A 27665-nucleotide genomic window follows, 5' to 3' on the forward strand; every position below is an offset into this window, starting at 1 on the left:
GTGAAAACTCATCTGCATTGCAGATGCCGTTCGGATTCGGCATAAAACATGTAGGTCCCGTCCGGCCAATTTGTAGGGAAATCAAGAGGAGTACGGCGCGAATTGGAAGAGAAGCTCGGCCTTAGATATCTTCGGAGGTTATCGCGCCTTACATTTATTTTTTTATTTATATTTTTCCCCAAAGGCGCTTCCGAAGTATCCAAAACTTGTTCTAGCAAGAACCGGCATTTAAACAGGACATATTCAACAGTCTCTTCTGCAGTTACGTCTTTACTTCTGCAGTGGTAATTATCTTTTCCGCATATGCTCCTAAAGCCCAAATAAAAGGGCGCTAGGTTATGACAGAATATCCGCCGGGCTATTCAAACGTGGAGGCGGAGAGTTGGTAGAGAGAATGCATCAACTGCTATGCAAAATATAGTTGGATGAGCGCATGCCTCCAGCTTGAAATTGAGGTGAGCTCTGCCCAATCCAAAAAAAATACGATCCCGCAATAATTACTGCGAAATCAGCCTGCTTAATACCTAGCGTACTGTGCGAAGGACTGAAGCCCTGATTGGACCTTATTTGTGTGACTTCGGACTGGGTAATTTATTGTCGACTAGATCTTAATGATGCGCCAGATCCTGGAGAGCAATCACAATAAGAGTCGACACTCACCATCATTTTTCGACTTCAGAGCACCTTTTGACAGCGCGAAAAGAAGTCGCTTGTAAGTTTCAATTAAGTTTCCTGCAAAGTTAATAAGTTCCTACCAAATGACGTTGAGCAACACTTCCAGCTCCGTAAGAACTGGAAAGGACCTCTCCCAGCCATTCAAAATCAAACGAGGCTTCAGACAAGGCGACTTTGCACGATTTCTTTACCATAGTGCTGGAGAAGATGATTCTAGCAGCAGAACTAAAACGTGATGGTAAAATCTATTATAAGAGCGTACAATTAAGTACTGGGCTATGCTTGATATTATTGGCCTTAACAAACGGGCTGTAATTTCCGCCTTATCTGGAAAAGATAAAGGAGCAAAAGAAGTGGTTGGTGTCATCCAACAAAAAGAATCGGCATATTCGTACGAATTCGAGGCTGTGAAGGATTTCGTATATTTGTGACTAGCATGAATAGCAAAAACAACTTCAGCTTAGAAATGAAACTGAGAATAGAATAGCTCTTGCCAACAAGTGCTACTTTCGATTGAGGAGGAATTTGAAACGTAAAGTTCTCTGTTGATGAACAAAAAGTCACGCTCTACAAGGCGCTCATCATACCTGTCCTGATGCTCAGAATCATGAACATTGTCGGGAGAAGACGAGATGGCTTTTGGAGTGTTTGAAAGAAAAGTTCTGTGGAAGACTTAGGGCTCTGTCCCTGATGCCGACGCCAAGTATCGAAGGAAAGAGAGGAAACATCTGGTGGAGGAAGACTAGATCTCACTTGGTGCTCTCAATTGGCGTCAGCTATCCCGAAACAGGGATAGCTGGCATGACTTATTACGAAACCACAAAATCGCTTAAGCGGCCAAGCGCCAATTATTGAATGTGCCTAAAGCCCAATGACCGGTGCAGATCGCTAGAAGTTAATGAGTGTATGGGAGCCCAGATCTACCCAGTAGACTTCGTGTCCTTCTTTAATTGCAGTCTGGCCATGTAGCACAGCCCGTGGCGCTCTTGCACTTTTACTGAGCTTAGTTCACGAAAAAATACCCAATTTCCTATTATGAATTTCCACCTTCTTCCGCTGAGCCTCTTCATGCCAGTTATCCGTAATCCCGTTTTCTGCAATCCCTCTATGTCTCGGAACATTTCCAAAGTGTCGGTTAACGCAGCTATAAAATGCTTCCACGCTCCTACTACCTTGGATCTAGTTTATGGTGCTGCTTACGCCTTTGTGGCTGCTGACTGTTGAATAGATACTTTTCCAGCTATGTTTCCAGCTATGATTCGTAGGCTTGCCAAATCGAGAGTAATTCTGCCTGAAACATACTAGAGTATGACGGCAGGTTGAATTACTGCTGTTCCCTTTTCTTCCAGCACTCGAATTTCTTGAGTCTTGGTGTGGTTTTTGTCGACGTACATAATATATACATTTCTATCGGAAGCATGTTTAATATGGGGTACCTAAAGCCCCCATGGCCCAGGCGCGGTAGGCTCCGGTGGCACCAGCGTACGCAGTGCGCTGAACGTTCTTTAGGTTGGTGGGTTTTTAGTCTTACAAAGAGTACTATACGTCAGCATTAGTCGCACCACTGCCTCGAACAGCCGTAAAAAATAGCCTGGGACAACATTTCTTACCGAACATGGCCTAGCTGGCGTAGATAGCGATGCACGCTTTCCGTATCCGGTACTCGATGCACGCTTTCCAGTTGAGTTTAACGTCGACTGCTATTTGGTACTACTTATAGAGCTAACTTCTGGCCCTTTAGCCTTGGTATTGCAAAGAGGGATGGTTTGTACTTCCGCGTGAAGAGTAGTAGGCCCGCCTTCTCCGGATTTAGCGTTAGGTATCATCTCTGTGCCAAAGTACATAATTTTTCCAACGTTTTTCCCATAATTTCACTCATCACTGAAGGGAATAGATCCGAAATCAGAATTGCCACATCGTCAGCGTTCGCCACAATCTTTCCATCATTTGTGTCGAGTTTTGCTTGAATATCTTTTATAGTCATCAGCAATAGCAGAGGTTAGAATATCCCACCTCGTGGTGTGCCTCTACATATCTACTTAATAATTTTTGCTCCCTCTCCTTACTTGAGATCTCGCGGTTAAGAAGAAGATACGAGATTCAATAACTTACAGGTTCCTCCACCCCTGATTCTATCGCGTCAGCTTTTAGGTTGTTGTTTCTGAAAGAGAAATTTTAAAAGCTTGGTTTGAAAATAAAAAAAATTGTACATTATTTATAGTCGGCAAGTGTAATACTTAATTATTGATTTAAAAAAAAAAAAAATAAAAGAATAAAACTTTGTTTAAATTACTGGAAAGCTAAGGATTATGCATAAATTATAAGTAAAGAACTAAAAAACAGAGGTTTAAAAAAATTTAATCTGCGATATACTGAAAATACGAAAATTCAAAAAAAAAAAAAAAGAAACAAAAAACTAAAATTTTGTTTTTTTGATTACAAATAAAATTCAAAATTTTAAAAATTTAAATTAATCAATTAATAAATTCCAAAAAATATAAAAAAGTCACGTGTCCAAAACACACTCACACTCATGAAGTTTTTGCAACGTGACCCTTTTTATAAAAATTTATCGGTTTTAAAACCGCAACAACAACAACAATCAGCAATATTGGTACCCACCAACATATTGGTCTAAAATAATGCGTATATTCATGTTGTCATTGCCTCATCGTTACAAACGTATACTACAAGCAATGACACTCGCTGTAGCAATAATTTACACCACATTGGTGCTATATCAGAGCGCCTACGGATATCCTGATTTACAGGTGGGTAGATGTGATAGTTGGAAACTTCTTAAGAGAGAGAGCAACATCATTACATATTTTACATTTGTGTGTAAACAAGATTGCATGAATATATTTATAAGTAGGCTAAGGGTTAGCCCTTTGCGTGGGCATTTTGCACAGATAAAGTATGTGGTTGGAACATAAATTTATTTTAAAGTGAACAAACACTCGAAAGTCCACATGCAAAGTAGTTAGCGTAGGTAAGATTTGAAGTTAAAGAGAAATAATGCAAGAGCAACAATCAGCTGTTGGTGATGCTTTGTAGAGCCTTTGGAAGGCGGAAAGGGAATATAAGAATAAAAATTGTATAATAAAATAAGTGATATTTAAAAAAATTTAAGAATACTTCGAACTTTCACAAGAATTGAGGCAAACGCAAAGAGAGATGTTGCGCATGCGCATGATGCGTATTTTTAAGAAGAGTGGTGTTACGTTTTTCCGTCGGCATTTTGTAGTGCAAATGGCTTCGATTAATTGAATATGTGAACGAATTTAAAGTAAATGTAAATTTTGGGTTCAAAACCATGCATGTGTTTAGCCTATGTGAGATCTTCATTAGTCAACCAGTTCAAACTAGTTTGAAATTAAATTAAAGAAAAAAACCTTTTTTAAAAATAAGCTTTTATTATTGGTTAATAAAATTAACTAAAAAGTAAAAAATAAATTGACTGTAAAGAAATATAACACTTTATAAGTTCATTGTAACCTTTAACTATAATTAGGCTTCTTCGTCTGCGACAAAAAAATTCCATATTGTACATAATTATATACTTTTAACATTAAAACTTGACACCCAAATTATTAAATCTTACAGTTTATATCACAGTCCTAATTGTTCTAATAAAAGCGTGTTAAATTTTGATGGTATAATTAAAACAGCCTAACGTTTGTTGCATACACAAACAAAGCGAAGTTACCTGCGTTCTTGAGGACTTAGGCTTTTATTCCCTTGTGAACACAAATCTTTACCGATAACTCTGTTATCGATTAATTTATCGAATTCTCGAAAAGTAATATTTCATTTTCATCGGAGTTATACATGTGTGCAAAATTTCAGCTCAATCGAACACCGGGAAGTGTATAAAATTTAACTTGCAAGATTTGATTACAGACAACAGCCAAGTGAAAGTAAATAAGATTCCGGATGGGAAAATTTTTATAGAATGGAAAGCCTTTTCTCTTCTACTAATAAAATACTATTGCTCTAGAGCCCACAAGCACCGACTATTTTATCAACCAAGTGCAAGTGAAAAAGACAGCTAAAGATCAATGGTGTAGAGCGCCAGGTGAACGTAATAAAGAAACAGAAACATGACGTCATTATGCGTAGCTCTTATAAAAACTTATGAAGGAATGATTTGCAATGATTTAGTATAGTGGTCACCCATTTTGGGAACTCTATTTCGGAGGTACCACGGGGAGTAGATAGCCCGTGGAGCTTGCTCAGTTTCTGCTCGTTTGTGGTAGGCGCCTTTTGAGAGCATCGCGGTGGCTGTGGTTGATATCCGGATACGGTAAGAGCTGGTCAGCTCATATGTGGAGTTGCATTGCAATCGGGTTCCATGACCCTTAGAATAGAGGATGTGTTAGATAGACATCCAACCCCACCAAGGCGATGGTGTGCCCACTCACATCATCGATTGGGACCAAGGTAGCGAGTCGTGGGCTGGACATGTGCGCTTGGACGCACAGTGAGGTTAGGCCAACAATGGCAAGTACTCACGTAAAACTTTGCACGTAATACCTCAGTTACAGGGTTCCTCTGCTAGTTAGGGGTTGTATTATATTCCCGAGGTAGGTATACCGGTAATAAAAGGCGAAGAAAATACCAATAGGCTTTCCAGTACTGACTGGTACTAACTGAACTGTGAGCAATGTGACCTGTATATAATATATCGCTTGATGCCAGGTCATATCTCCTGCACTTAGGATCGGCCCTCTTTTGGTAGATTCACGGTAGATACACTGTGGTTTCTCTCCCCATGTTGGTTTTTTTTCTTTTGTTTAGAGGAGTTCACGTCTGGAGAAATTTATTATAAAGCATACTTAACGTAGCTTTGCAGTCTCTTCTCCGCTGAAGCTGGCAATAAAGGATGCTCTTCGGCGTAGTCTTTTGAGCTTTCGAAGTGTACAATGCCACATTCTCTTCAGAGTAATGCGGTTTCCCCTTGGTTTTCCCACAAAAACGAAGCAGCTCTTTACCTTTTCTAACCCAAATATAAAATTTTCAAAGATTGTTTTGCGGACGGTCGAAGAAAAGATAGAGATGCATATTTCTAAATTGTGACCCTGGAGTATATCTGTTGAGTAAGTGGTTGAGTAATATGGTTGACTAAATGGTTAACAAAATGTTGGCAGATTCCTATGGTATTTCGTAGACTCGAACGGAAGTTCATAGATTCCGATAGAAAAGGTTGTAATCACATCCCTTAATTGTGATACAGGATATCCTGCAACTCAGAAAAGTTGTTCACATCCCTGGATAGTTTAATTTTAATTATGAAATCTATATTTATGAACTATGATGTATGTTTGTATTCAGCTTATGAACTCCGAAACCACAACACCGACCCTATGGACACATTCAGTCTATGTGAGGTCTTTATTGACCGACTAATTCAACCTAACTATTCGATTTGCATGAAATTTGATACATAGGTAACTCTTTACAAAGGCTTTACGACACCAGGGACAGACTTGAACTTGGAATGGGAGTGGAATTAAGACTAGCGATAAAGAATATAAAAGAATAATAAGAACTAGAGGGAAGATAAGAGAGGGAAGTAGGAAGAGACTGAGAAAGAAATAGAGAGATAGTGAGGTATGGAGAAGAAAACAATGGGAAAAAATACTGAGAGGGAGAAAGCGACGTAGAGGACGATAAAGCCTTCATATTGCATTGTAATGGAGTAAATATGTTTTTAGTTTCAAGAATCCAGCTCAACTGGAAGTTACTCAAATAGCGGTCTCAAGATTCCACATGTTGTAAAAGGACTTTCTAAATATCTCGATCCCTTTCCCATCTAGAAAACTCTTTCATCCTAAATATTACAAAATAGAGTCACAAGTTATGTTCAAAGTTTCATGCTACTGGGTTGTCGTGAAGTTCCTTAAAACTCGAAAGCAAAATTTCCAAGCTCGGACGACTTTTTGATTTTCACGATCCCTGGACCACCCAGCGAAATTTTTTTCCCCTAAGTTGCCTTGTTATCGTTTTCTGAAGTATGTTCTTAGTTTCAAGAATCTAGCTCAAGGGGAAGTTTCTTAAATAGCGGTCGCAAAATTTCACATTTTATTAATAGACATGTTGAAAAAGGGTAAAGGAAAGCGAAGAGAGGTAAAAACTTCTTAAAAGTTATGCATATGGACCATAGTTAGGGCAGAACAACGTCTGCCGGATTTGCTAGTTGTATCAAGTATCTAGCGGTGTCCCAAGCATAAGAAATATTGCAACGAACTATTTATGCTAAGAATGGAATGGTGACTCAAGCTGGAGTTGTCTTGAAACCGAATGCCATCATCCCTAAAATGGTAGGGAGCTTCGATAGACTCCTTTTCTTTCCATGATAAGACAGTGAGATTTTACAACTGGTTACGAACTAATTTGGTGTCAAAACGATCGTGCAAGGAAGTGTTTTTGGGTAAGAAATATGGAGGTGATCGTTGGGCCACTGATCATGCAATTAGACTAAAGAGGCAGATACTCACGTTTAATGCATTTACATATACTTTAGCTACCTAATTGTTAATTATCCAATTACTATTTATGATATAACGTTTAAAAATCATGATAGCTAAATTTCATAAATTATTGATGTTGTCTCCAAATGTCGTTGGCATATCAAACTACCCTCGTGACTGCGAGTGTACTAACATGTACTTTTTGCATATCTCTATAAATAAGCATACAATATGGCGTTTTTCCATACTCAAGCAGTTCAACTTAGAACGTTGCAAAACTTCGTTTTCAGTTTCAAACCATTGGTTCTATCAATTGATTAAGAACTCTGATTCTGATGATGCAAAAAGTAAAATTTAGCGCAACCTGGTATAATTTTGCCAATGCAACACTTTTGAATATTAAAACAAAAAAAAAAAAAAAAAAAAATTCATTTTTTTTGAATTGCAAATTATCGCTTTGGTCATTGACTGCTGAATTTATTCTTACTTAAACGTTCGCACACCACGAAATTATCCTCGTAAAATTAAATGAAACAAGTAAGGAAGGCTAAGTTCGGGTGTAACCGAACATAACATACTCAGTTGAGAGCTATGGAGACAAAATAAGGAAAATCAATCTGGGGTAACCCTGGAATGTGGTTGTATAACATGTGTATCAAATGAAAGGTATTAAAGAGTATTTTAAGAGAGAGTAGGCCATTTAGGGATATCGCCATAAAGGTAGACCAGGGCTGACTCTAGAATTTGCTTGTACGATATGGGTATCAAATGAAAGGCGTTACTGAGCATTTTAAGAGGGAGTGGGCCTTAGGTCTATCGGTGGACGCCTTTTCGAGATGTCCCCATTAAGGTGGACCAGGGGTGATTCTATAATGTGTTTGTACGATATGGGTATCAAATGAAAGCTGTTAATGAGTATTTTGAAAAGGAGTGATCCTTAGTTCCATAGGTGGACGCCGTTTCGAGATATCGCCATAAAGGTGGACCAGGGGTGTCTCTAGAATGTGTTTGTACGATATGGGAATCAAATGAAAGGTGTTACTGAGCATTTTAAGAGGGAGTGGGCATTAGGTCTATAGGTGGACGCCTTTTCGAGATATCGCCATTAGGGTGGGCCAGGGGTGACTCTAGAATGTTTGTACGGTATGGGTATCAAACGAAAGGTGTTACTGAGCATTTTAAGAGGGAGTGGGCATGAGGTCTATAGGTGGACGCCTTTTCGAGATATCGTCATTAGGGTGGGCCAGGGGTGACTCTAGAATGTGTTTGTACGATATGTGCATCAAACGAAAGGTGTTACTGAGCATTTTCAGAGGGAGTGGGCATTAGGTCTATAGGTGGACGCCCTTTCGAGATATCGCCATTAGGGTGGGCCAGGGGTGACTCTAGAATGTTTGTACGATATGGGTATCAAACGAAAGGTGTTACTGAGCATTTTAAGAGGGAGTGGGCATTAGGTCTATAGGTGGACGCCTTTTCGAGATATCGCCATTAGGGTGGGCCAGGGGTGACTCTAGAATGTGTTTGTACGATATGGGTATCAAATGAAAGGTGGTAAGGAGTATTTTAAAAGGGAGTAATCCTTAGTTCTATAGGTGGACGCCTTTTCGAGATATCGCCATAAAGGTGGACCAAGGGTGACTCTAGAATGTTTGTACGGTATGGGTATCAAACGAAAGGTGTTACTGAGCATTTTAAGAGGGAGTGGGCATTAGGTCTATAGGTGGATGCCTTTTCGAGATATCGCCATTAGGGTGGGCCAGGGTGACTCTAGAATGTGTTTGTACGATATGGGTATCAAATGAAAGGTGGTAATGAGTATTTTAAAAGGGAGTAATCCTTAGTTCTATAGGTGGACGCCTTTTCGAGATATCGCCATTAGGGTGGGCCAGGTGTGACTCTAGAATGTTTGTACGATATGGGTATCAAACGAAAGGTGTTACTGAGCATTTTAAGAGGGAGTGGGCATTAGGTCTTTAGGTGGACGCCTTTTCGAGATATCGCCATTAGGGTGGGCCAGGGGTGACTCTAGAATGTTTGTACGATATGGATATCAAACGAAAGGTGTTACTGAGCATTTTAAGAGGGAGTGGACATTAGGTCTATAGGTGGACGCCTTTTCGAGATATCGTCATTAGGGTGGGCCAGGGGTGACTCTAGAATGTTTGTACGATATGGGTATCAAACGAAAGGTGTTACTGAGCATTTTAAGAGGGAGTGGACATTAGGTCTATAGGTGGACGCCTTTTCGAGATATCGCCATTAGGGTGGGCCAGGGTGACTCTAGAATGTGTTTGTACGATATGGGTATCAAATGAAAGGTGGTAATGAGTATTTTAAAAGGGAGTAATCCTTAGTTCTATAGGTGGACGCCTTTTCGAAATATCGCCATTAGGGTGGGCCAGGTGTGACTCTAGAATGTTTGTACGATATGGTTATCAAACGAAAGCTGTTACTGAGCATTTAAAGAGGGAGTGGGCATTAGGTCTATAGGTGGACGCCTTTTCGAGATATCGCCATTAGGGTGGGCCAGGGGTGACTCTAGAATGTTTGTACGATATGAGTATCAAACGAAAGGTGTTACTGAGCGTTTTAAGAGGGAGTGGACACTAGGTCTATAGGTGGTCGCCTTTTCGAGATATCGCCATTAGGGTGGGCCAGGGGTGACTCTAGAATGTTTGTACGATATGGGTATCAAACGAAAGGTGTTACTGAGCATTTTAAGAGGGAGTGGGCATTAGGTCTATAGGTGGACGCCTTTTCGAGATATCGCCATTAGGGTGGGACAGGGGTGACTCTGGTATGTTTTTGTACGATATGGATATCAAATTAAAGGTATTAATGAGGGTTTTAAAAGCGAGTGGCCCTTAGATGTATATGTGAAGGCGTTCTCGCGATATCGACCAAAATGTGGACCAAGTGATCCAGAAAATCATCTGTCGGGTACTGCTAACTTATTTATATATGCAATACCACTAACAGTATTCCTGCCAAGATTCCAAGGGCTGTTGATTTCGCCTTGTAGAACTTTTTCATTTTCTTCTACTTAATATGGTAGGTGTCACACCCATTTTACAAAGTTTTTTCCAAAGTTATATTTTGCGTCAATAAACCAATCCAGTTACCATGTTTCATCCCTTTTTTCGTATTTGGTATAGAATTATGGCATTTTTTTCATTTTTCGTAATTTTCGATATCGATAAAGTGGGCGTGGTTATGGTCAGATTTCGCCCATTTTTTATACCAAGAAAAAGTGAGCTCAGGTAAGTACGTGGGCTAAGTTTAGTAAAGATATATCATATTTTGCTCAAGTTATTGTGTTAATGGCCGAGCGGAAGGACAGACGGTGGACTGTGTATAAAAACTGGGCGTGGCTTCCACCGATTTCGCCCATTTTCACAGAGAACAGTTACCGTCATAGAGTCTATGCTCTTACCAAATTTGAGAAGGATTGGTAAATTTTTGTTCGACTTATGGCAATAAAAGTATTCTAGACAAACTAAATGAAAATGGGCGGAGCCACGCCCATTTTGAAATTTTCTTTTATTTTTGTATTTTGTTCCATCATATCATTACTGGAGTTGAATGTTGACTTAATTTACTTATATACAGTAAAGATATTAAATTTTTTGTTAAAATTTGAATTAAAAAAAATTTTTTTTTAAAAAGTGGGCGTGTTCTTCATCCAATTTTGCTAATTTTTATTTAGCACATATAGAGTAATAGTAGTAATGTTCCTGCCAAATTTCATCATGATATCTTCAACGACTGCCAAATTACAGCTTGCAAAACTTTTAAATTACCTTCTTGTAAAAGTGGTCGGTGCCACGCCCGTTGTCCAAAATCTTACTAATTTTCTATTCTGCGTCATAACGTGAACCCATCTACCAAGTTTCGTCGCTTTATCTGTCTTTCGTAATGAGTTATCGCACTTTTTCGGTTTTTCGAAATTTTCGATATCGAAAAAGTGGGCGTGGTTATAGTCCGATATCGTTCATTTTAAATAGCGATCTGAGATGAGTGCTCAGGAACCTACATACCAAATTTCATCAAGATACCTAAAAATTTACTCAAGTTATCGTGTTAACGGACGGACGGACGGACGGACGGACGGACATGGCTCAATCAAATTTTTTTTCGATCCTGATTATTTTGATATATGGAAGTCTATATCTATCTCGATTCCTTTATATATGTACAACCAACCGTTATCCAATCAAACTTAATATACTCTGTGAGCTCTGCTCAACTGAGTATAAAAATATTTACTGAAATATGAGTAGCTCGTGCAAACATATTTTTGTTTAACTCCACATTTCTTCATTTGAATATTTACTTAATTCTGTTTATGAAATTTGAATCCTTTGGCCAGGCATTGCATTATAGCAGCTGCAGAAGCAAATGACCACCAAGTGCTGTAAATTGATTATTGGTTTATTTATTTATTTAATATTAATAATATGAACAAATAGATCATTTTTTTACTGTAGCTTTAAAAATTTGTTGCTGTAGATCTTTTTTGCGAAATTTTCATATTTAATCTACTAACGATAGGCGAGTCTTAAATTTCGGCCTACCAGGAAGTTAAAAGGCATCGGCGTTTTATTTTATTTTATTTTCTTTATTTAAGGAAAATTTTAAGGAAAATTGTATTATTTGTTCGGTAGGGAATTTTGAGAGAAAATTTCTCAGTGTGCCTTGTACAAGGTGAATTCAGTACCAGGTGTTATTATCCCAACAGCTGATTGCTTCTTCTTGATTATTTTCCATACAGCGCCTTGTACTTTAGTATGCCAGTTAATCGAAATCAGCTAAAATTTTCTTTTGATTTGACATTCTTCTGCAGGGCGAATTCGTTAAATTAGCTTTGCTACCACCTGGTATGGATTCGCCTTGGCCTTGGCCATAAGGCACAGTTTATGTCTAATGATATTTTTTTTTGCAAATTTGTTTATTAATTTTTAAAAAAAGGTGAGCGAATTCATTCCATCGATTTCCTCCATAGACAATTTCAATTAACACCTTTCTATACATGCCTAATATGCTAGGTCTAGCTCTCAACGAAACTGTTTTTAGAGGATTAAAAATATTTCCTGACATTTAAAAAATGTTTGAAAAACCGGAATTGGCACGGTCTGAAACAAATTTGGAAAAACCAAGAAAAACGAAATATTTTTGCAAACACATAAGAAAAAAGAACGCATAAGAAAAAATTTAGGAAAAACAAAAAAACTAAACTTTTGAAGAAACCAACTGAAATCGGAACGGACCCCAATAAAATTTCGAAAACCTGAAAACAGAAAACGAAACCTTTTGTAAAATTAAAAAAAAAAACATCTTAACGGTGCCAAGAAAAAGTTGCTAAACCAGCCGAAATCGAAACGGTTTTGAAATAAAATCTAAAAAAACAAAAACAAACAAAAACACTCAAACTTTTGGCCAAAGCAACGGGTAGACGAAACGGCTGCTAACTAATTTTGAAAAACTAAATGTTTTTAAACCCAAAAAAAAAAAAAACTAAAAATTTGCCAGAAAAAAAGTTCGAAAAACCGAAATCAGAAAGGAGCAACGGATCCAAAAATATTGTGCAAAATCAAAAAACCAAAACTTTTGGCGAAACCAACAAAAATCAGAATGAACGAGAACTAAAATCAAAAGGAAAACAAATTAAATTTGAAAAAAAAAAAACAGAAAACAACGGAACCTTTCGCAAAACCAACTGAAATTTGAACGAACCTGAAACAATTATGAGAAAACAAAATGCCAAACCTGTTTGAAAAACTAATTAAGACTGGAACGAATAGGAAAAAAGTTTGAAGAAAGAAACAGAAAACGAAACGAATAGATGTCGAAACGAACTTGAAAGTAAATTTTGAACATCGAAAAATCGTAACATGAGCAGCCGAAATACGAAGCAAGTTTGGAAAGCCAGAAGAACGAAAATTATTTTCATATCCCACATAAACCGGCGGATCTGAAAGAAATTGGAGAAATGAGAAAATCCCAAAAATAATTTTGAAACGATTCGTAATCGGAAATTAGCCGAAAAAAAATGTTAAAAGCCGAAAAGCACTGTCCCATAGGTATCCATGGGGTACGTCTCAATATACTGGAAACTCCATCCTGCTGCAGCTGATGATGAGGTGGAATCATCAAATAACTTTGTGCTTCATTGCCCAGCTTTTGCCAGAACAAGGCGAAAGTACTTCGGTCGCGACTCACTTGGATCTCCCGAGGATTTATCCAAGGTTGAGTTCGGTATAATTCGGAACTTTATCGCTGCTACCCAATGATTCTCTAAGTAGCTATATCTTTGTCACCGTTATTTTATTTTATTGTATGTGGTATCACAACGAACCTTCATGTTGTCCAAGTGAGCTTCCCCTATCAGGGAGCTACCACCAAACCAAACCAAGTCGCAAGAACCTCCGAAGATATCGTAGGCTGAGCTTCTCTTCCAATTTGCATCGTGCTCCTTTTAATTTTTCCAACAAATCGCTTTTTAACGCCGAATTTGAACGGCATCTGCAGGGCAGATGACATTTCACTGAGAGCTTTTTTACGCTCGGAGTGCTTGCCAAACACTGCCGAGGGGCGACACCGCTTAGAAAAATTTTCTTCTAGTTGAAAGAACTTGTTTCCCAAACTTTGGAGGTTGCTCTTCCCGGTGCGTGAACCATGGATCTTTGGCGTGGTAGCCGGAGTACGCTACCAATACGCCACGGCGTTTAACCTAAATCGGTAAGGGTCGAAAAAAAAATCGAAAAATAAAAAACGGAGTTTTTTGATCGAAAACATCCGAAATGGGAATGAAGCTGAGAAAAAAAAGCTGTAACCCAACAGACCCGGAGCAAAGCAAATTTAAAACAAAAGTCTGACCAAATTTTTAAAAACTAAAATAGCAAGCAATTGTTTTAAGACCTTTTTGAAACCCACCAAAAACTAATCACGTAGGTTATGTTGAACAGGCTGGTTATTAAATACTTCACATACACTGAATATGTCCATAGTAATACCAGGATTTGTTCGACGACCAATAGGAAAATTCCCAATTATTGGCTAGGACTTATGTGTTAGAAAAAATTCGTCCTCTCGGAAAATGCTAAAAGTTGTCTGAACCTAGCTTATTATCTGCCTTGAGATCTTTCAACTCAGCCGCCTCTAGTAGCCAGAGCCTTGGCGTCGCCAGCGCAGGACACGCGCATAGAACGTGCTCTACCATTTCTTCCTGCAGCTCGCAATTCCTAGATATACTCTTAAAGAGAAGGCCTAACATATAAGGCCTTTTCTTTACCTTCTATCCCTTCATTACCGGAAACACAGTAATGATGTATTGTCCGGCCATATGGTCTCTTCAAATGTTCTTTGCATTCCAACACACTTCTTGATGGAGTACTATAAGAGATTATTGCCTTGATCGCCGCCAGACTATCAATATATATATAACACGCGCCAGTTGCCCATGGATGCAACGTTCCCACCAATGGTCAATACACGTGCCCTGAGTCAGCAAATTATATTTCTCAAAACACCCGGCCACGCATGGCAACCTAACACCCTAATTCAAGGCCATAGTTTGTGATGGCAGATAATACATACTGCAACGAATTTAGGGCAATTCCTCTTATTTGAAACCTTCTGCTTACGTTCGTATCGCTAAACTGTTGAATAAAACACTCCAATATTCTGTTTTACAAAATGGTCTTTATTAGACTGCTTTGAAAGTACTTCACAATTAAACGTCACTTCTCAACTGATAGCGTGTTTAAAACAAACTGATTGCTTCTTGCTCGGCTTTCGCTCCTTTTATACTCTTTTCTGTCTCGTTCGCATACTTCTTCTTCTAGAATTTACTAGTTCACTGAAGATTGTATACTTTTGTGAGTATCTCTCCGCTGCTGTATGTACATATGTGTAGACATAATGATAGATTTTTTTATGTAGATACAAGTGACTGCTTAGTATCGGCTTAGAGATGATAGTATGCCTTAGTGTTGCTAAGATTCGTCACAATACGTATGCCATTTCATTCTCCAGACGCATTGTCAGCATAATTGCATTTCACACGGTTGTTAATCGGCTGGCATGCTGATTCACAACAACGGGCTGTAAACAGGTTATGCAACAATTGCGGCGCTGCCGTCATCAATGTTATAAAGGACAATCACGATATCAAGCAAGCAGTCGCGTTCGGGTCGGGACGGAAAAGGAGTTTAACCTGTTTTAGTTTTAACTGTTGTTTTAGTGTCTTAGTCTCTAAAAAGTGAAATCTTTCCTCTTTTGCTTTATTAATTGGGCGAGTTGGCCCAACAAAATTATTTTTTATTCATCGAAGACTATTGTCCTTTAACTTATATATATACAATATACAGATGCCACTGCCTGAAAAATACTGCGTTGATCTGTCAGCCTGTAAGATCAACCTATTTCTGGATCGGCACAGTAAACGGATGACTTGGCCCCTTCCGTAAATCTAGAAACTTCGGTAAACACGTTCTTAGTTTGTTCTGCCATTTGCGCACCCTTGCGCCAACCCTCCGGCTCTATTGTAGTCACAAGATGTCCTTCGAAGCTCAGGCACGAGACCGTGTATTATGACGTATATTTAAAAATATTTCTTAGAAATAATTCATCATCTTAGTAATCAAGCAGGCATATGGGATCAAAATAAAATTACGGTGAATGAGCAACCCAAGCCAGAACAAAATGTAAAGCTTCCGTCTTGAAATTCACCAATCAGCTGACTTATGAAACTCCCATCGTGAAAGAGAGACAAATTCGAAAATTTTAAAAAATTCATGGTTTGCGTGTGGGCGTAATATCGGGGTCCTTCACAAAAGCATAGCTTCGCATAAACAAATACATGCATACACGCACATGCACATGATTTTTATGTTTGTATGTGTGCATTCACATGTTTGTTGTCACGACTAGCACATACATACTCTGGTGGACTTAGCTAAACTTCCTTTAATTTAACAACAACAACGAAAACAATACAATAGCAGCCCAGCAGTAAGTCCAATTAATTGCTATCGTACGCAGCTCGTATTCGCAGCTATCAGCCACAATTATTTTGTGCTCTTTACCAAAATAGAAAACAAACGATAACAATTGCAGCACTTCCAACAACAATAACAACACCAACAAACATATTGCCAACGGCTACACCGCCTCTGATGCCACTACATCACATTCACATCCGCCATATGCAACAAATTGCCAGAAAAGTTTGCTGGTCGTCGCATAAATTTACATAAATTCAACACGACAATGACGATGGGAGCGCTGATGAGGAAGACGATGAGGACAACGAGTGCGCCTGCCCAGTGACGGGTAGCACGCATTCATTGCAACTTTGTTGCTTGACGAGGTCCACTGATCGTCAGCAAGCTAGTTAGCCAGCCATCGTCATCGTCAGCCTAGTCACCGGCTGTGATTAAGAATTAAAATTGCAAATTTCTTTAGAATGTGACTGAAATGGTCGGGAAACAAGTGTCTCGTAATGCCGGCGGTGGAGTTTTGTGTGCATATTACGTGCCACTTGCCCATAAACAATACATATGTAGTTACATAAAGACTTACATTTCGTTCTAGCGAAATATGCTAGTCAGTCAGTGAATCAACCAACAAATACTATCTTATAGCCCGCTCACCTACATCTGAAGTTGCTTTGGTCATTTCATTGTTTCTTAAGCGTTCGTACTACCTACAATCCCCAGATCTCTCTTCAGGAACCTCAGTTTGTCCGCTCTCATAATCGTGACTGCAATTTACGCCTTCGCACCTTTTGTTGTTGTATGTGCAACTGCATGTTTTATTTTGAATTGAGTTAAGTAATGCTGATGTCAGTATTTCAATTCTTGGTACAATTAAAACTAGAAGCGAATCAATTTTGCATTTATTTGAATGCTGAGATGAAGATGGATTTGAATGATAATAAAATGCTCCAGAATGTGTCTTCTCGATGTTGTTGTAGCTTATTCGTTTTATTTTCGTTGTTTATTTTCCTTTGCTTGTGTATTGTTGTTGTATTTGTTTCTATCATTCACTAAGGAGATTCAGCCGCCTCTTAGCAAAGCAACAGTAAAGGAGCTGAAGTCAGGGCTACGAAAACGAACTAAATTTGAGACGAAATAATAACGAAACGAGACTGAAACTTTTTGCAAATCCTAACGAAAGTTTGGTGGGGTGACATAATGTCAACAGCCAGAAGGTCAGTTGACATTATGACCACTTCACTAGAATAGAACAACAGTATAGGAAAAGTAGAGCCGAATTAGAAAATCTTAAATAAAAAGGTTTCTCTTTTCATCAGACTGAACAAAAATAAATCGAAAACAATAAAATGTAACTGTTATTCAACAGTTGTTAAAATTTTAATACGCTGAGGTACGAAGCAAAATAATTGGCCACTTGAGAAAAAAGAGTGGTCCTTATTTCAGCTTCGGTAAAGCAGGATGGTTATAATGTCAAAATCATTGATACCATTTCATATGGTCAAAACTTCAATTCACTTAGGGCCATTTGAAGTGGTCTAAAGATCAACTGACGTTATGGCCGTTGCCCTCATGACCAAAACCAAACCAACAAAAACCAAAATTTTTTTGCATTGCATTTTTTCGTTTGAAATCGGGACGGAATGAAAACAAATTTTGAAAATAATGAAAAATTTAACCCGAAACCATTACTAGCCGAAGCAAAGTAGGAACGAAGGCAAAAACCTTGACGAAACGAAATTGAATTTGAAACCGAATCAGAAACCTTTTGGGAAATCAACCCAAAACTGGATAAAATAAACCTAATTACGAGAAACGATTTCAAAACTGAAAACGAAACTTGTTGCGAAGTCTGGTGGAAGCCGGAAATTGTTTTGAAAAGCAGAAACTTTTTAAAAAACAGTTCCAATACCGATACAAAACCGTAGCTAATTTTGGAAAACAAAACCAAAACCAAATATCTAGAAAGTTTAATAAAAGCCGAAGGTAAGGTTAGGTTAAAATGGACGGTTCTTGAGGACCTCATATAGACTGAATGATTCCATACTGTAACCAGAAATTCGCTCAACGACCAAACTGATAAACTGTGGAAAAAATCAAACCTATGTATAAAAATAACTCCGTCTACCTGGCAAATAGTAGAAGCTTTCTGGGACTTATGCTCCTGCTGCTTCCAGATCTGATAGCTGTGCCGCTTCTAATAGTTAAAGTCTTAGCCTGGCGAGCGCAGGGCACGAGCACGAAATGTGCTCGATCGTTTCTTTCTCAAATCCGCAGTTCATTCATTATAAAGAAAAAAATATCTTTGTTAGTCTAGTTTGTAGGTCTGATTTTTAAATACAAAAACAGAAATCGAAACTTTCTTCAAAATAGATCTGAGGAGGCGAATCCCAAAAGCTAATTAAGTGAACAAACGGACCATTATTTGAAATAGATTTTCTTCTACAAACATATCATTTCTTAATTTTTTTCGTAAAGGCGAGCATAGACCACTTGACTCAGTATCATATTCTGGATACGGATTTCTTCGTGGGTTAATCTTTTCTGTCAAAACCTGTTGCCTGTTGGAATAGAAAGACATTGCTCACAATACCATGCTGCGGACGGGAGCAGGGAACATATGTTAGCATTATACCACATTTACATAAGCCTCAAATGCGTAATCCAAATGAGTCGTTCGTACATTGGCCTCATTCGCGTTTCCTTAAATCGTGTAAGACTTAATTGCCATGACACCAATACATCGCAAAAAAGGGATTGTCGTAATTAATTAAACAATAGTACGATAAATAAAGAAAAAAACAAAAGCAGTTTTTGGTAGAATTGCTAGATGAAAAAATAGGGGAACTGCTATTGATAGCTCTAGTACAGCACTAAAGCTATGTATTACGTCGTTTAACTGCTTTGTCCTTGCGGGGTTTCCTTAATGAGGAAATGTCAAAAGCGTGTGTGGATTATATTAATGGATCACATTTGCAGGCTAAATACGATAAAATATAGCCAATATAGCGATTTATGTTGCACCCCAAATGACACATTTGATCAAAATCGTCGAAGATGGGAATCACGTTCCAACTTTCCAACGCGACAAATTTTGATAATCTCTCACCGCCTAAACTAGTTCCACAAATTTATACTACAATGTAAGCTATAGTGACGCTCACTTATAACGTCAAATTCAAACAGATCCCGGCTTCATATTAACGCTTCCTTTTTTATACTTTACTGAGCTGCAGTCTTCACACCTGGTAACCTCTACGCGTCTCGGGATTGTGCGCTTATCACATTCTAGAAAACCGCGCCATATCTTTTTTTCGTGTGCTCGTTGAATCACTTGTACGTCTAGTGTAGCTGAAACAAACTCTATTAAACTTTCAATGAAGTGCTTGTTCAGACATTTTATGTGTCTTCTGGCTAAAGCTGGGCATCTGTAGAGGAAATGTTCAACACTTTCTATATTCTCCTCATCCCTACAACTTCAATACTTGGTAACATTTGCAAATGGTCATGACATCCGACTGTTCCAGCAGGAGATCAGTTAACTTACAGTTAATATGTAGTAGCACCGTAGACTTCTGCCGATGGCGATAAACCAGGGGCCGAATCATAACATACGATCCGTGATCGCATGCCATATTTAAAATAACAATAGCTCCGAAATGGTGTATAGGATTAACGAGATATGTGAATTAGGTACAACGCGTACTCACTAGATCCATAATATATTATTTTTTTTTATTATTTTTTTAAATAGTTGGAAAGCTTAGTTTTTATCGCTTGAGTGATACATTTTATATTCTAAAGAGCTTTGGATTTTATAAGACCGGACAAGATGATCCTCAAAGTAACCGTAAGTAAAGTTCTTCAGCAGATTTCGGAAGCCTCAATCGTAACGTATAATAATGATCCACCTCAGAAACTACAACTACTATTGTCTTCATTGAAAAGCAATAACGCCTCATAATTTATGTATGGTTTTGTTGTTTTGTATTTATAATTCCATTATTTATATTCCTTTTAACGCTAACGAAGCATAGATCGTAAATTAAAATATTTCTCATTTTTTGACATTTTCGAATATTGGTTAAATTAAATAAAAATATTCCAAAGCGTGATAATCGCATGTCCATACTGTAGCACACACACACACAAATACACATAAAGGTATACTTATACTTTTTAAATTTGCATGACTTCAACATATCATATTTGCCACATGTCATTGATATACGATTGTATATTCATTTGCATATTTTTTGCATATTTTTACCACAAATAAAATAAACAAAACAAATTTAAACATTCGTTATACCTAAAGTACTTAAATATGCACAAAGTCATACACAGACATGAAAAAGACAAACGAATGTTTATATCGTTGGTGCAGCGTCAGGTAAATTCACGACAATTTGATTGATTGCAAATACAATACTGTCGTATGGTCAGTTAGTTCGATACGACGTTATATCAAAATCCCTGACAACAGTTTTTTTATGTGAAGAAGGGGAGGTGAAAAAATGCTTGTGATAAAAGTAAATATTGGGGGTGATTGACGAAATAATACCTATATTTTTATTTCATGTGTACTCATGCCGAAACACTGCTAAATTTTTTCTTTGGTTCGGTAAGTTTTTGAAATCGGCTAATATTTTAAAACTGGTTACTTTTTGGAACCGTTGCATTTTTAAAACCGGGTTATTTTTTTAAATTATTCATTTCCAAAAAACCAGTTACTTTTTTTGACCCGGTCAATATTTTTGATACCAGTTCCTTTTTGGAACCGGTTACTTATTTGGCATCGGTTACTTTTTCTGACCCGGTCAATATTTTTGATACCAGTTCCTTTTTGGAACCGGTTACTTATTTGGCACCGGTTACTTTTTCTGACCCGGGCAATGTTTTTGAAAAAAGCTCCTTTTTGGAATCGACTACTTTTTGGAATCGATTACTTTTTCTGACCCGGCCAATGTGTTTGAAATCAGTTCTTTTTTGGAACCGGCCAGTTCAACCTGGAACCGGCAAATTATTTGGAACTGGTTCATTTTTAAATCTGCGCCATTTTTTTTTTTTTTTGAAATGTTCATTTTTAAAAACCGGTTACTTTTTCTGACCCGGGCAATGTTTTTGAAAAAAGCTCCTTTTTGGAATCGATTACTTTTTCTGACCCGGCCAATGTGTTTGAAATCAGTTCCTTTTTGGAACCGTTTACGTTATTTGAATCAGTTACTTTTCAAACCAGTTCCTTTTTTGGAAAATAAATACCTTTTTAGAAAAGAATATTAAAAAAAATTTTTTTTTGGATTAAATTACTTATTTGAAATCATTACTTTGTTTGAAATAATATTTTTTTAAACTACTTGTTTGAAAAACATTAAGTCTTTGGAAAAAATTCCCTTTTAGTTCCTTTATATTAGGTCGGTTGAATGTTTGTCCACTTTTCATACAAATCTTGCAATCGTTTTTTAAGTAACTTCTCATTGAGCTACAAATGTAAAACTTAACAGATAGGTTGAGACACAGAGAAAATGTAAGAAAAGGAGAAAATAAAAATAAAATACTTCCTTTATATAAATGGACAAAAATCGGCGAAAAATGTCTCCTTATATAAAGACATATTTTTGCTAAACTTTGATTTTTAAATTTTGACATGGAAATTGCAAAACTATTTATGAGAAATAAAAATATAAAGGTGGAGCGCAATTGATTGATTAATAATATCTCCTTTCCTACCAACTTTCCAATCCAAGTAATGTGCGCTCCACTTTTATACTTTTACTTCGCACAAATAATTTTGCAATTTCCATGTCAAATTTTAAAAATCAAAGTATAGCAAAAATATGTCTTTATATAAGGAGAATTTTTCGCTGATTTTTGTCCATTTATATAAAGGAAGTTCTTAAAATTTTTTTATTTTATTTTTATTTGAAAAAAGCTGCTTCTTTGGAAAACATTACTTTTTTGGAAAAACTTCCTTTTATTATTAAAAAAAAATCTTTTTGCAAATAACTACTTTTTTGAAAAAAAAAAAAAAAATATTAGTTTTGAAAAAAAACTTTATTGGATATAAATTGCATTTATGAAAAAATTTCCTTTTTAGATGAAAATGTCTTTTTTGGAAAAATTACTTTTTTGGTTTCACTTTCTGGACATTTTTTTTAATTGGAGTTTGTTTGGAACCGTTTACTCTCTCTACTACTCAAAATTTTTTGAATTTATGCTGACGTTGGATGATTTGGAGTGAAATTCTGAGACATTGGAAGCACAAATGCGATTTATAGTATTTTTAAAAATTTTGCTGGGATGGGGCGTTTTTGTAACGGCAGCAAAAATAAGGAAATATTTCAGTTAGTAATCGAAATAGGTGCAAATAAGATCCGTTTCCAGTCCTAAAAAAGTGCCGAAGTAGTCCGTGTAATATCCCGAAATTGTTACGAACTAAATCTGTTTCAAATTATTCCCGATATGACATCCAAACCGCTTCGATATTGAATCGAAACAATCACGAAAATTATTTCGAATTTGTCGGTCAAAAGTTCCGAAATAGTTTGGAAACCATAAATTGCTAAAAATTCCAGATTAATTCTGAAGATGTCCCGAAATAGTCCCGAGTCTATCTTGAAATTGTTTCAAAGTAGTCATTTAATTATAAGGAAATAATCTCGACATTAAATCGAAACATCGAAACGAAATAGTCTCGAATATGATCCCGAAACCATAAACTACTAACTAGTTTCATAACAAGTCCTGATAAAAGTGCGATAGCAATCCCTATAATATGCCGAAATTTCTCCAAATTTATTCTAAAACGTAGCCGAAATAATCTCAAACTCATCCTGAAGTTTTTCCAAATCTGTCCCGAAATGATCTCGAAGCCTTCTCGATATTGAACAGAAAGAATCACGCAAACAATTTTGAAATAGCCTCGAAAATAGTCCCCAAAGCATAAATTGTTAAAATATCCGAAGTTTTTCTGAAATACTCCCGAACTCTTACTAAAATTGTTTCACTGTAGTCCCAAAATTATCTGGAGTCCCGCTCTGCATTTCACCGAAACAATCACGAAAACGATTTCGAAGGCTTTCGAAAAATTTCCAAATAGTCTCGAAAATAATCCCAAAATCATCAATTCCTAAAAAGATCAATAACTAGTCCTAAAGTAAGTGCGGATGAAACATTTCCGAAATAGTTTCGAAAATGGTTCCGAAACCATCTCAGAAAAGATAGAAGTGGTCCCGAATCGATTTCAAAAATAATCTCGAAGATACTCGAAATACATTCACACCTAGAAAATTAATATAAAATCGTTATCAAGACAGTTGGGCTAGTATAAGTTTTGAAGCGTATTTCATTTATATCCATCAATGGACTATATAAATTTGTAACTCTACCCAAAGTCTTGAGGCAGTGTTTTTTTCGTTTTAGCAACAGCCACAACAACTTGATCATCTCCTCCTGAAAAAATAAATTTACCTGCCTTTAGTTCGTACGTACGTAGATATATTTTAACCCGCATGCAAATCCACAAAACTGCTCGAATTGATTAAAGATAAAGTAGAAAGTGAAAATACATAAATGAAGACGTAATCGTGGTCGGTGAAACGCGACAGCAGCATAGTCAAAATGACAACAAGTACTGAGCAATGGTAGACAGATGAGCTGGTAGACTGGCCAAAAAGAATTGTTGAGTTGCTTGGACATTTGTGTGGATATGGGACAGACAAACACAAACAAAGAAACGAACAAGCAATTGCGACATCCTGTTGACATGCATAACTGAGAGCTAACCAACTAGAGCTTCATCACTATGTGAGTAAATAAAGAGGCAAAGGCAGAGGCAGACGACCAGCCAAACCGTCAGCAAGTCAACCTAGTAAAGATTTGGGGTATACTTGGCTGTGCTTTTAGGCTGCTCTTCATATGCATAATATCGTGCGACAACGTAAATCACAACGGCGTCAGTGTTACTAAAGACGACGGCGAGGATGAAAACAATAACAACAACGAATGCGACAACAGACACGGCGATCTCAGCAGTTTGAAGTAATGACCCGTCGCGCATGTAAGTAAGCAACTTGAGCTTGTTAAGCAGGGCTCAGCAGTCGAATCAAGTAAGGGTGCCAAAGGTTGGCAAGCATGGCAGCTAAAATATGGACCACCATGACAACGCCGTTGCAGTAGCTCTACTTAACCAACTTAATTGAGCGTTCTTAAAATAAAAAATAAAAAAACACAAAAACAGGAATTAAAATGTGATGATATCAAATGAAAAGAAATTACTACAACAATAACTATGAAATTAATGTCAATATGTGAGTAATGCATACGAGTAACATACAAATTTAATTGTTGAAACGAATAAAGCATGAACAACAACAACAACAGCTTGAGTCACTGCATAACAACTTATCAGCGCGGCTAATCATTTGATAAAAATCAATGGAATAAAGGAGACGGACAAGGTGGTGCGATGATGCAAGTCCGCTGCAATGGATAAACAGCGCATACCCAGTGTGCTAGGGATGCCTTACTTGATATGTGAATTATAATGAAGGGATTTCGGTTTTTGTTCATTTCTTTAATGGTACTGCGAATGGATGACACCAAATCATCAATGGGAATTCTGTTTCCTTATCCTTGCTTCATGTACAAGGAAAGACCCTACCTTTCTTAGAACAAAACAGACGACCTACAGGGCTGATTTTCCCAAATCAAATTTTGAAAATACGTTTATCTAACCCAGATTAATAAAGGAGTGTTTTTTAAACCACGTTTAATTAAATTGTTTAATTTTTAAACTTTACCATGCAACCATTAAAATTTGTAGAAAATAAATAACCGGCATATTGCTTTCTCACCTTCTCTTCTTTTAATTTCATAGAGCAAAGCAACCCATGTTACTTTCTTTTGAAATAACACAACCAGACTCCCTGAAGAAGATGCGTATGTATCGAAACGCGTAGTACGAAATAGGAAAATATTGAATGTTGCCTTATAAAAACCGGCTGTAAAGCTACAAGTCACTATAGAACTAGATGTTTTCGGACGACTGCGAAACTTGTGATCGATGGACGTGCTTTCTTGCAGAGAAAGAAGAAGGTAGAGAGAGAAAACAAAACATTACTCCGCAGAAAGTTCCACATGTATAGCAATAAAATTATAGCTGACTTCTGACATTGCAAACTTGATAACAGAAAAATGTTCTCAGAATGAGACTAAATTAGTCGCTATCTTGTTAAGGTCATAAAGCTGTTGACTAAAAATAGCTCTCTGATCGCAAGGAAACTTTGTATTTCCCATAAGCGTTGTAAACGACTCGTATCCAGATCTGCCGAACATAAATAGAGATGGCTACAAGTTTTCAGGATGTCGTATTTCCAAGCAAACCTTGGCAAAGTGGGATATAAGGAGATCTCGTCACTTTTACACCCTAATTACGTATAAAATATTAACACTTGGTAAGACTACATATGGTAGCAGAAAGGCTAGGAACACCTTTTTGTGGTCGCAATGGGAGTTGAAAAGCTGACGAAGAGGAGGAAACGCTGGATCACCTAATTTCCCACTGCGCGTTGTTAAGTGGCGCTAGACAGCGTTGAATAGAAGCTACCTTTCCTGATAATCTGCACCATGTCGTAGAGTATGACGTCAACATCATAACATGGCAGCATTTATCAGGTCCTAAAACCGTATCGAACAGGGGAGTAATTGTATCTCTTTGTGGTATCACAATTTGTTTGGTGGCAGCCCCACGTTGGACGCCACAAAAAAAGAAAATTGCTTTGCAGAAAATCTTTCCAGGGCAACGCATTTACAGATTCAAATATTTCGGGATTTCCGAATGTTTTACCTTACATTACCATATACTAAATATTAAGTACTGAATGAAGAATCTAATTCAGTATAGAATTAATTTGTCCGCAATTCGAAGAATTTAAAATGAAAAAAAAGTGATTATCAATAGCGAGATGAAAGCACAACGGCTTTGAAGCAGTTTAAAATTAAAAAAAAAAAATTAAAAAAAAACTGAATACATAAATTACTGCACCTCCAAATTAATCGATTGATCGCTACAATTAAGTAAAAGCAGCATTAACTCGCCCAAAACATGCGACCGCTGCGCCTACCCTAACGAGCGCGTAAACGGCATTCATTAGAAGCTGAGAAAATGAGACAAATTCTCAATAATTGAGGGTAACCATAGGTGGGTTTTGATTAGTTTTTGTGAGCCACATACTTTCAATATTTTTACTTTACTTTGATTTGATAAATAGTTGACCATTTCACGCATTTCAAACACATTAATTTGCTTGTCGAACACACGCAACGCAGGCATTCAGGTCGGTAAGAAGGTTGGCTGTGGAGGAAAAAAATCAAAATTTATTTCATCTATTTAAAAAGTAATTAATAAGACCAATTTAAGGCATTAGATAAAATATGTCGTTCAAGTTGAGTTCGAAAAATTCGTCTGTAACAACAAATTGTACATAAATCGCTCAATGTCCGTAGAAGCGTTCCAAATTGATTTGTTGTATGCATAGACATGTATATTAGGGTGCGTAATTTTTGAGTGGAACTCGTTTCTAACCTAGTTCTAAAGAAGCCAACAGCATAAGAGACAATTTGGAAAATTGTCAAATTTTCGTGTACCTATGACTTTGTCACAGGTACTGAAAAATCGCAGAGAGTTTCAGTGACACCATGGAAAATCTTGACTGAGTAACTGTGACTGCATCTGCTTCCAGTTGCCAATCACTTTCAAATAAACATAGCTCTTGTCAAAAAAAAAACGCTCGCTGCTATGCTATGAACCAATAAGCAAGTTACTTTAACTGCGACTTAACAACTAAATCTGTAAGAAAATGATAGAGAGACGACTACGCAAACGCCTTTGCCAACTGTTGATATTTACTGTTAAATCAATAGTCGCAGTAACAGTAATGTTATGCACATATCTGCTCATAGTGTGGCATTGGCAGGGGGTAGGATTTTACTGCAACATCTAGTGCTACTTATTTGCAACACAATCAGTGGGTAAATATAAAGAATTGATTCCAATTGTCGTGATATTTGTTGTGAATAAGTCACAGCCACTGCTAAAACAGCTGTGACTCAGAGATCACAATCACCGATCATGTTGTTCCTCACAAAACACGGGATTCACCAACATTAAAGCCAATGCTAGGTTTCACATGTATTGTCGCTTCTGAGGAGTCAGTGATACTCGTACTTTTTTTAGTGCATGACGCCAAATTTATCCCATATAATCTATATCTGAAGGTGCTAAAATATGATAAGGACAAACTGTGTAATTTTTTATCCTGGTTCACATTTTCTATGCCCTTTATTTCCAACTGGAAAAGAGAAAGTACAGTCTGAGATCATGCTAATAGCACTGGCACTAGCATTTGAAAACGAAACCCGTCGAGTGGGATAGAGGGTTCAACCAAATGGAAATTTTTCTAAGATTCTTTGACTCAACAACTTTTAAAGCTGAAACCAAAACAACAAAATAAATACA

General features: G+C 37.2%; 1 protein-coding gene across 4 annotated transcripts in view; it reads left to right on the forward strand.

Moving 5' to 3' along the window:
• The window catches only part of fng (Fringe glycosyltransferase), a 285500-nt gene that overhangs the window by 761 nt on the left and 257074 nt on the right, over nt 1-27665 (forward strand). For 3 of the 4 annotated variants that reach the window (XM_067787152.1, XM_067787153.1, XM_067787155.1), the window contains exon 2: nt 2897-3446. In XM_067787152.1, the coding sequence (XP_067643253.1) occupies nt 3318-3446 (129 nt within the window). In that variant the 5' untranslated portion in view covers nt 2897-3317. Of the gene's footprint in view, nt 1-6; nt 3447-27665 lie in introns of those variants that run through there. The other variant, XM_067787154.1, reaches the window with a different exon arrangement.

The sequence above is a fragment of the Eurosta solidaginis genome, chromosome 5, assembly GCF_040869045.1.
Source record: "Eurosta solidaginis isolate ZX-2024a chromosome 5, ASM4086904v1, whole genome shotgun sequence".
Taxonomy (NCBI): Eukaryota; Metazoa; Arthropoda; class Insecta; order Diptera; family Tephritidae; genus Eurosta; species Eurosta solidaginis.